The sequence below is a fragment of the Hesperophylax consimilis genome, chromosome 1 (genome assembly GCF_061612785.1).
Source record: "Hesperophylax consimilis isolate HC1 chromosome 1, BYU_Hcon_1.0, whole genome shotgun sequence".
NCBI lineage: Eukaryota > Metazoa > Arthropoda > Insecta > Trichoptera > Limnephilidae > Hesperophylax > Hesperophylax consimilis.
The window spans coordinates 15,103,868-15,113,539 of NC_142836.1; the positions used below are offsets into that span (position 1 = coordinate 15,103,868).

Genomic DNA, 9,672 nt, shown 5'->3' on the forward strand with positions numbered 1-9,672 from the left:
TTTACGACAAAAGTGACGAAGTCATATAAAAACAATATTAGGTGCGTGGCCAGGCGTAATAGACGCACCTACGGTCGACTTTGCTCTAGCAGGCCTGGAAAATCGATATTTCCGTGTGGTTTATTTTAATTATTTTTTATGAACAAATTACTAAAACCTCTAATTTTTCTAGAGGGATCCCTCGAAAAGATACTAATTCATCGTCTAAAAAAAGAAAGTATGATGCTTAACACTAATTTCATAATTGAAAAACGTTTATAAAAATTTAAAACTGTTTTACATAAAATTTTAAATTGTAAAGTGCTGTTTTAATTAATCTTAATATAAATAATTTACATCCGTAAGGATCCCTATAGAAACATTTGAGATTTTAGTAAAACGTTCATCAGAAATAATTAAAATGAGAGCGTCGAGCAAACCCTCATTATTAAAGTCTTATGTCGCCTTAAGCTAGACCCCTCCATCGTCGCAATATATATTTTTTTTAAATTATCTAAGCCACAAGCGATACAGGGAAAATTAAAAACTCGTCTAAGAAAAATACTCATTTATTTGGGGCAGTTTCCAGTGCGGGTCCTACGTCCTACTGTTATGCGTAATCTGTCCATGAGCTATTTTATACGTTTTAATGGATAATTCTATTTTAGTATTCATATTTGCAATGATTTCTTACTCAGCCAATTCTTGTTCTTACACAACATGTTTATTTATTGATAAGGGACAAAAATAAAGATAACAAAAGACCAACAATAGCATTTAAATATGTTACGTTACAAATTGTAATGAGATTTCAATCTCTGATATTCGGATAGCTGAGCCTTATTCATTACTAAATGAGTATCTGATAAGATTAGGGCATGTACCGATTACTAGAACTTTGAACCATGATTCTGCATTAAAGGAGGGTACTCAAAAATCTATAATCTGAAAACTCAAAGAAACGGTTCAAATTTATCTTAAGTCTATACGGGTAGTTCGGAAAAATTTTGGAAATTTTCCTAACTATCCGTACAGAACTAACAGATAAAAATGAGGTTTGGAGCATTTTTCTAAAATTCTAGACCTTAATAGCTATTTTCTTTAATATTTACTTAGGTATTAGGTATCTGTCTAACGTTTCCTTGGCCTTGGAGGAATTCGATGGCATGTAATCTGTAATGCTAGAAGCAGATGACCATGGGGTGGTTGGATTTCTTTTGAATGATATGACAGCTGTGTTATATGTGTATATTGTTTTAAGGATATAAATGCCTATTATAAACGGTTGCTAAATATGGTGGTAAGAGTTTCGAGGGGTTATTACAAATTAATTGATGAATATAAATGCAAAAGTAATTAGGATAACGAAGACTTTGCTTACATTAATCATAACCGCAACTTACTTCAAATTGTTTTCCTGTAAACGTATGTATCTACCTACACATAATTTTAACAGAATAAGATAATAAATAAGTTTCGTTGTTTTATAAAGATCAGCGACTTGAGACAGAAATAACAATTTGAGATCTAAAATATATAAAAGTGAAGTTTCCTCAAGTTTTAAAACATTATTTATTTATATTCATGTCTTTGTTAAAATAACTTTTTGTTCAAATTTGATTATACTTACGATTATAACAAATAGCAGCGGCATTAAACAGTCTGATAAAACAAAAGGTTTGTTGCAAGTAATAGAATATTGTGTTGGTTTATATTTATGTATTTTTAGGCACATATCCACCTTGACAATTCATCACTTGGAAACCAATGTCCAGACGTTCTCCTGGAGCATGAAGGCACAATGCAACACTGAGATATTTTAATTACTGTTATTATTATTAAACTTTTGCAACGAAACTTTAGAAATAATGGTTGACATGATATCCAACATCGAACATTTCATATTACACGCCATAATTCTCATAATTATGGCATGTAATAATAATGAGTACATATTTACTACCCCTACTGACGATGCTGTGTTGAGACAACCCGAGAAAAGTTTTGTAAGAATCCTTTGCTTTTTGGTGACTGAAGAATCGGATCTTTAAAAGACGTTTACCTGAACATCGAGAATTTTTAATTTTATCATAAAATAAAGGTACCATGATGCATTTAGTTTTTCCAAATCAATATTGATTTAAACTAATGTTATGATTCACTTAATTAGTCATTCTTATAGCACGTAGTAAGCGATAGATAAAAAGGAATGGTAATACTAAAAAATATTTGCCTTGTGACTACTTATGTGCAGGGCCAGATTTATCGCTGAAAGGTCCCTGGACAAGCGACATAAGACTCGAATAATAACGGGGGTTTGCTCGACTCTCACATCTTAATTATTTCTGCTGAACGTATTACTAAAATATCAAATGTTTCTAAAGGGTTCCCTACGGATGTAACTTATTTATGTGCGAGATTAATAAAAACAGGACATTGCCATTAAAATATTTTATGTAAAACAGTTTGAATTTTTTTATAAATGATTTTCAACTAAAAAAATTAGCCCTAAGCACCATCACAAAGTAAAAGTCGACCGTAGGTCCGTCCATTACGCCGGGCCCCGCGTAGAATATGGTTTTCACACGACATCATCACTTATGTTGTTAAGATTCCCACTTTATTATAGAGATTTGATAGGGCAAATACAACCACAGGTGTGTTCAATACACTAGAAACGCGCGTCGCCTATTTTTGTGCACGGCTTCTTCACTTACGTCGTTAAGATTATGGCTTCATTTTAGGGTATTGTCTCGTCTTAAGGGCTCTTAAAACTTAACTAAAATGTTCATAAATTCATTAAATTTACATTTTGTTTAATGTTATACTCTTTTGATGTAAGAGCACATGATAATTATTATTGGTCAATGTTGATCCGTAAATACTCACAATATATGTGGGCTTAGCGTATTTCACCATATTCTGATTATGATGAGATGTATGATGAAACAGGCTAAACCCACGTATATAATGAGATTATAATGCCTCGTGTGACACTAGCATTTTTCTAAAATGACGATAATTTAGCGATATTTGCAAATATCTCTGTTAAAACCTTTAAGGTTTGTGTTTAATAATATATCAAGAGAGATGATATTTAGGAGCACCACATACCATGTCATGCCGTTCCGAGCAAAAGAGTCTATTCTGCCATGCAGTATGCACAGCAGATCCTGATGCCTCCCCTGGCAGTAGTTGTTTGGTACAAAAATATAGCATTCCAAGAGGTATGGACTATCTATTATTATATAGTTTACCCAGAAATAATCTTAACAGGTTCAGTGCCATGGGCGCATCACTCTAATGGGCGGACCAATCACGTTCGTAATTATAATGGTAACAAATGCTGGTTAAATGGTGTTAAAACGCTTCTGACGTTTGTAAGGCGTAGGAATATAATAGTATGTATTCGACTCTAATCTTTTAAAAGATTAATTAGCTTGAAACAAAATGTCGATTGTTTTTTTACATAGTTCTGCCTTCTACTAAAATGTACAATTTCATCTACAAATTGAATCTCTTGATCCCCAGATAATAAGAAACTCATAAGAATTTTGCATTTTTGCGTAGGTTTTTCCAAATATAAATGTTTTTCATAATGTGTAAGGATCACAAATAGTTTTCACATTCTTCAAACATACAATCAATTGTGGGAAAATACAATTCTACGCGAATATTATTTATGGCCGATTTGACTGATTCGTGTAAAATTAATGACTTGGTATGTAGTGGTGTAATTTCTTCCAGGAAATATTATTTTATGCGATCAATCTTTGTTGTTTTACCTGTTAACTTAAAAATTCAACGTTAATCATCAAACAATCCAAAGTGGAGCAATCGGAAATTCCGTGATCCGGGGCCTTGAAATTACTTCGTATTTCTAAAAACTCTATGCAATTATAAATAAACGTTCCTTTTTCGTATTATAAATAATTTGAAATAGCTGCTTTATAATCTCACCTTACTAGTCATAACAGAATTCCTTTTTTGTTTTAAGTTTCCTACATTATCTACTATGAGTTCAATAAAAAATCTTACACAAAAAACGTGAAAATAATAAGTGGTTTTTTTATGTACGCACATTAATTAAAAATCTGTTAAACTCATTTAAATTGTAAGTCATTAATAGCTTTGAACTCAGGAATCGAAAATTTTGTATCTCGATTATTGAATTGAAAGAGTGGAAGTTTCAAAGTTCCTAGTACCTACCTGCCTGAAGGTTTGCGTGTTAGGAACGAGTTATACTATATCTGTACATACTTACCTCCGCTGTTTTTAAAATCACCGTGTTTATTTCTGTGAGGTATTTTTTTTTTATTTTTTTTATTTATTTAATATTAGAAAAAATATTTTTTTTACATACATAAATACAGGATATTAACAAGATATAAAACAAGAGAAATTATAGCCTTTCCTCACCATAATATAATATCTTCCTAGAGTTAATACAGATCGGCTATCCTGCAGATGTTAGATTGTGACTCGTATCTTTTTATTCAGCTAAAGTATATAAAAGAAAAATTCTGGTTTGCATTCATAGTTCCGACAAGACAAGTTGGACAACAGGTCAGTACAGCAAATTAATATCACCCATATTATTATTTTTATTCTTGAAAGGTATTAACCTAAAATTGATACCCACATAAACGTCTTTCATTATTTTAAATAAGACACTTATATAATCTATTTAACAAAAAAATACATTTATTTCTTTTGTAATATTTCTGGGAATTTTAAATTTGGGTCACCAGAGAGTAATTTAAAATAATGTTTGTATAATCTACTTATTTACCTTACCTTACGGGTTGTTTCTGAGAATTTTGACAATTCTTCAAATTTCAAGTTAATTGCCAAGTTCTGTGATAGTTCTTTTCAAGTTCTGTAATTATTTCAGTTTTTTCAAGTAACTGACCTATAATTATATAATAACAGAAATTGAATAGAACATTCACAGAACTCGCAAATCGTTGAAATTTGATGAATTGTTGAAATTCTATAAAACAACCCGTCCTAAATGTCCATTTCAGTAATGTTTATTTTCACTTGTTCTCTCTTCGCTCAAATTCACACCCCGTTTTCAAATACGGCCTCTATTTCATGAGAGCTATCTCAAAGGCCAATTTCGAGGTAAAATAAAAAAGGTTCCACAGCATTAACAAAATTCTGAAAACGTAACAATTTTATTTTTAAATCACTCTATTGTGTTTGTGGCAGAAATTATCATCCTGCAAAACGCCCACCGTCATACAATTGTCAATAATATGTGCCTTAGTAAAGTGTTATTAAAATGATATATTTTTTCCAGCATAAAATGAGAGGTTTGATGCAATTGATGTTGGTAGTAGCCCTCGCGGCAGTGTGCTCCGCCAAGGTGGCGGGTAAGGCATGCGACCCCACCGTGACCACGGCCAGCGGCACTCACGCGCCCGCTGAGGTCTGCGCCGGGGAGCTCATCTTTGAAGACAACTTCGACTACTTCGACCAGTACAGGTGGCAGCACGAGAACACCCTCGCCGGTGGCGGCGTAAGTACTTTTATATTTAGCAGCGCCTACCTAAAACATTCCTGTACACATGCCTGGTGAAGATGACTGTCTCTTTGGAATTGTTCTTGATTTATGATTTTTTTTTTCGTTATTTATTCCTAATAACCTGGAAGCTAAATATGTCAATTGGCCAAAAGAATAATCCATTGGTATTCAAAAATATTCGATAAGTCCAAAATTTTATGGATTTAAAGAAGTTACCGGATTGATGGCATTTTGATTAAAACCTAACAATCGCAAGATATCTTGGATATCACTCAGTTCACCCTCACCCTCCACACAGCGTCCCCAGAGATGACATAGGCCCAAAGGGAAATTATTTTCCTCAGGGCGTCCTGATGTGGAGTTAATGTAAAAAAAATTGCATATTTTTTACTACACCTTCAAGAAAACTTAAATGCCCATCGAATTCGAATGTTTTATTAAAAAATAAACTTTAGTAGAGGCCAGAAAAATAATAAATGTTTAACGTAACTTGGAACACGGACAATGGTTACTAAAAATATAAATATATTAAGCAGGCAAACTATTCTAAATACGTCAATCGTGTTACCTCATTTGAAATAAATACCACATCAAGATTGCAAAACGCATCCAGCATTTTCCAACAATAATATATTCCTCAAAAATTCTTTTAAAGTGTCAAATTCAATAAATGATTTAAACGACCGTGTGGTTACGAATAAGAAAAACGCCGGACAAAATATTTTTTAAAAACACTGAAAAATAATATTATGACGTTGAGTGTTATTTTTATTACACAATTTCACTAATTTAATAATCTTTTCAATCACACCCACATTGAGTGACTTCTTAAAAGATAAATAGAAATAATTCTTGATCCCATCAAATATATATACACGTAACACATAAGTACGCAGTTTCCAATGATTAGATAATATCGTAATAGATATTTTGACTTTCATATATTATTAATTAATCCACGAACTTAGCGATAATTTATTTATTATCTTGCATGATTGGAAATTAAGAAAGATTAACAATTAAAGTTGCAAGCATTTATGTAATTGACGGATTTTTAACTATAAAACAGCACTACCTGTCACCTGTATTTTACATAAAAAATTACGTTTGGTAACAACATACTTTTTGCAAAATAAAAATTAAAATATTCTTTTTTGCCACATAAAAAACACACCTTTTGCAACATTAAAAAACATACTTTTTGGAACATTAAAAAAATACTTTTTTCAACTTAAAAAAAAGTACAAAATGTTAGCAATTTCTTACATAAAATTATTTAAAGTACCTATCACACCTCACTTAAAACATAAATGTTACCCTTTCCGACTGAAAGTATCAAAGTTGTAATGGAGATCAGTGACAATGGTGTAGTCTGTGCAGTGTAGCTATTAATTTAATACTATTAATGTAATTGTATTCTCCTTTCACAAAGAATTCAGAATAAATATAGTGAATGGTAAATAAAAATTACTTGACGGGTTCGAAATAACATAGTAAGCATAACAAAATATTAATTATTATAATACATTTGGTGGAGTATCCACACAAGGGTAAATTTATGCAAGAAATAATGTTTTAGCTAACCAAGCAATGCAACTTGCAGCATTTCTTTCTGATAGTGTGTTTGAGTTCTGGGTGAATGTAGGTATACTTTGATTATAATTTTAAGTAGAACAGCGAACTGGTACAACTGGTGATGTAATATGTAATGTAAATGATACCCATAGACTCACCAGTTTCAAAAGTTCTGAACTATCGAAAAGGAGGTAATATTAACAAGTTTTTCTTATTCTAGAACTGGGAGTTCCAATGGTACAGCAACAACAGGACCAACAGCTTCACCCGTGACGGAAATCTGTACCTGAAGCCTTCCCTCCTCTCCGACCAGTTCGGAGAAGCTTTCCTCACCTCAGGAACCCTGGACATCAACGGCGGAAGCCCTTCTGAAATGTGAGTTTAACAAAAAATCAAATAAATCAATGAAACTCGTCAAGATAATATCATGTTGAAGGTTTTCAAGTCCAGCTAGGTGCGTATACATATTCGTATGCATTAGTAAGGAGAGAGTGCGTATTATTTACGAGGCAGGTATTAGATAAGCATCTGATAAAATCAATGTCAATATATCTAAATTCAAAACATGTTTATCGGTAATAATTATAATGAAGATTAAAGTTTGCAAAGTTTAATAATTCGAGGTCAACGAATATTTTTATTCACAACCAAAACAATAAAAATAATATTTCATATTTCGGGTATTGGGGTAAACACAAACGAAACCATAAATTGAAGAGATTTTACTCAATGTAACTTTGTTTGAACAAATGTATATTTATAATGTTTGTTATGTTTGAACAAAATATGTACTACATATGTACATAATTTTTTTTTGATTTATATATATAATATATATATAGTTTGCCCTGAGGAAGGAACAGTTTTTCCGAAACCGGTTCGCTTTTGTTAAACAATAAATATGTTTTGGTTCAAACAAAGTAACATTGAATCAAATCGCTTCAATTTATGGTTAAAACTACTTTCAAAAGTATAGAATTAATGGTTTTGTTGATGATTTCAGTTGCACCAATCCTTCCGACTGGGGCTGCTCTCGTACCGGAAACTCTGAAAATATTCTTAACCCCACCAAGAGCGCTCGTCTCCGCACCGTCGAGTCCTTCAACTTCCGTTATGGAAGGATCGAAATTTCCGCCAAGATGCCTACAGGAGATTGGATTTGGCCGGGTAAGAAGCTCACTTTATCAAATAATCAAACAAAACCTACAGATTACGTTCCTTGGGAATATATTACATTTATTTTTCTTTTTCTAGCTATCTGGATGATGCCCACTCGCAACAATTACGGAACCTGGCCTTCTTCTGGAGAAATCGATATCGTTGAGTCCCGAGGAAACAGGGCTCTGACACAGGGAGGAAGGAACATCGGAGTTGAAAGTGTTGGTTCCACCTTGCACTTTGGACCTTACGGCGCACTTAACGCTTGGGATAGGGCTCACTGGGAAAGGAACGAGGTTCCCGGCTTCAACTCCGGCTTCAGGAAGTACCAGGTGGACTGGACCCCAGGTACACACATAACAAAACTTAACATCTTAAAACTTCGGCCGCAATGTTCACACAGTTTAAAATCCAGACGAGCGATTCCCGTTCGACTTAATCGAAGGATAGGTAATTGTCTTATTCCAGTTTGACGGTACGGAATATTCATTTACATTAAAATTAACGACTTTTCATTAAATATGAGCGATTACGGTTCTGCTTATTGATATGGAAACGCCTTAACCTTAAAATTTATGTTTCCGTTACAAGTTACTATAAACACGTACATCATTCTTTAACGTAATGTTTTGAATTCTTTCAGACTTCATTAGGTTCAGCATTGATGGATCAGAGGTCGGATATATTGCTCCCCCATCAGATGGTGGATTCTGGCAGCACGGTAACTTCGCGGCTAACGCTCCCGGAGTTGTGAACCCCTGGAGATACGGATCCAAAATGGCACCCTTCGATCAGGAGTTCTACCTCCTTATTAACGTGGCTGTTGGAGGAACTGCTTTCTTCCCCGATGACGCACAAAACCCAGATCCCAAGCCATGGAGCAACAACTCACCAACGGTAATCAGAATATATTATCTAATTATACTACAAGCTTACCTACAGTTTACTAATTTTCAAGTCACGCTTGATGCTGAACTAACAAGTTCTTTAAAAAACACACCCAGATGATAATCTTAATAGGATACCGCAACTATTCTGATCCGCTATAGTTCTCACGGCATATTTTATTTTGTTGAAAGAAGAAAAATAGTTTTGAATTACGTTTTAAAAAGTTCAAAACTCTTAGTCGCATCAATCCATCAATCACTAAATCGGTTAAAATATTCCCCAAATCAATCGAAAGGCCGTTCATGCTATAACTGATTTTATTTTTCTTTTTGTTTACAGGCCATGAAAGACTTCTGGTCACAGAGGGATAGGTGGCTAGCAACCTGGGCACTTAACGAGAATGACGAAGCTGCCATGCAGGTCGACTATGTCCGTGTCTGGGCACTGTAAATAAACGTATTTCAAACCAATATGATTCCTTTCAATACCTAAAAACACAACCAAACCAATGTAAATACCGCTTTAATAAATCAGATTTGTGT

At 33.4% G+C, this 9,672-nt stretch overlaps 1 protein-coding gene across 1 annotated transcript; it reads left to right on the forward strand.

Moving 5' to 3' along the window:
* Positions 1 to 4,533: 4,533 nt before the first annotated feature.
* Positions 4,534 to 9,672, forward strand: LOC149426339 (beta-1,3-glucan-binding protein-like). Its single transcript, XM_089636480.1, has 7 exons — positions 4,534 to 4,545; positions 5,285 to 5,503; positions 7,305 to 7,459; positions 8,088 to 8,251; positions 8,339 to 8,590; positions 8,886 to 9,139; positions 9,470 to 9,672. Exons 2-7 carry the CDS (start codon positions 5,291 to 5,293, stop codon positions 9,578 to 9,580), a joined length of 1,149 nt encoding a protein of 382 aa, XP_089492606.1. The 5' UTR covers positions 4,534 to 4,545; positions 5,285 to 5,290; the 3' UTR covers positions 9,581 to 9,672.

Coding starts and splice junctions, on each gene's coding strand:
- LOC149426339 (XM_089636480.1), top strand. CDS start 5,291: ATGAGAGGTTTGATGCAATTGATGTTGGTAGTAGCCCTCGCGGCAGTG. Junction 7,460..8,087: donor GGCGGAAGCCCTTCTGAAAT/GTGAGTTTAACA, acceptor TGATGATTTCAG/TTGCACCAATCCTTCCGACT. Junction 8,252..8,338: donor AGGAGATTGGATTTGGCCGG/GTAAGAAGCTCA, acceptor TTCTTTTTCTAG/CTATCTGGATGATGCCCACT.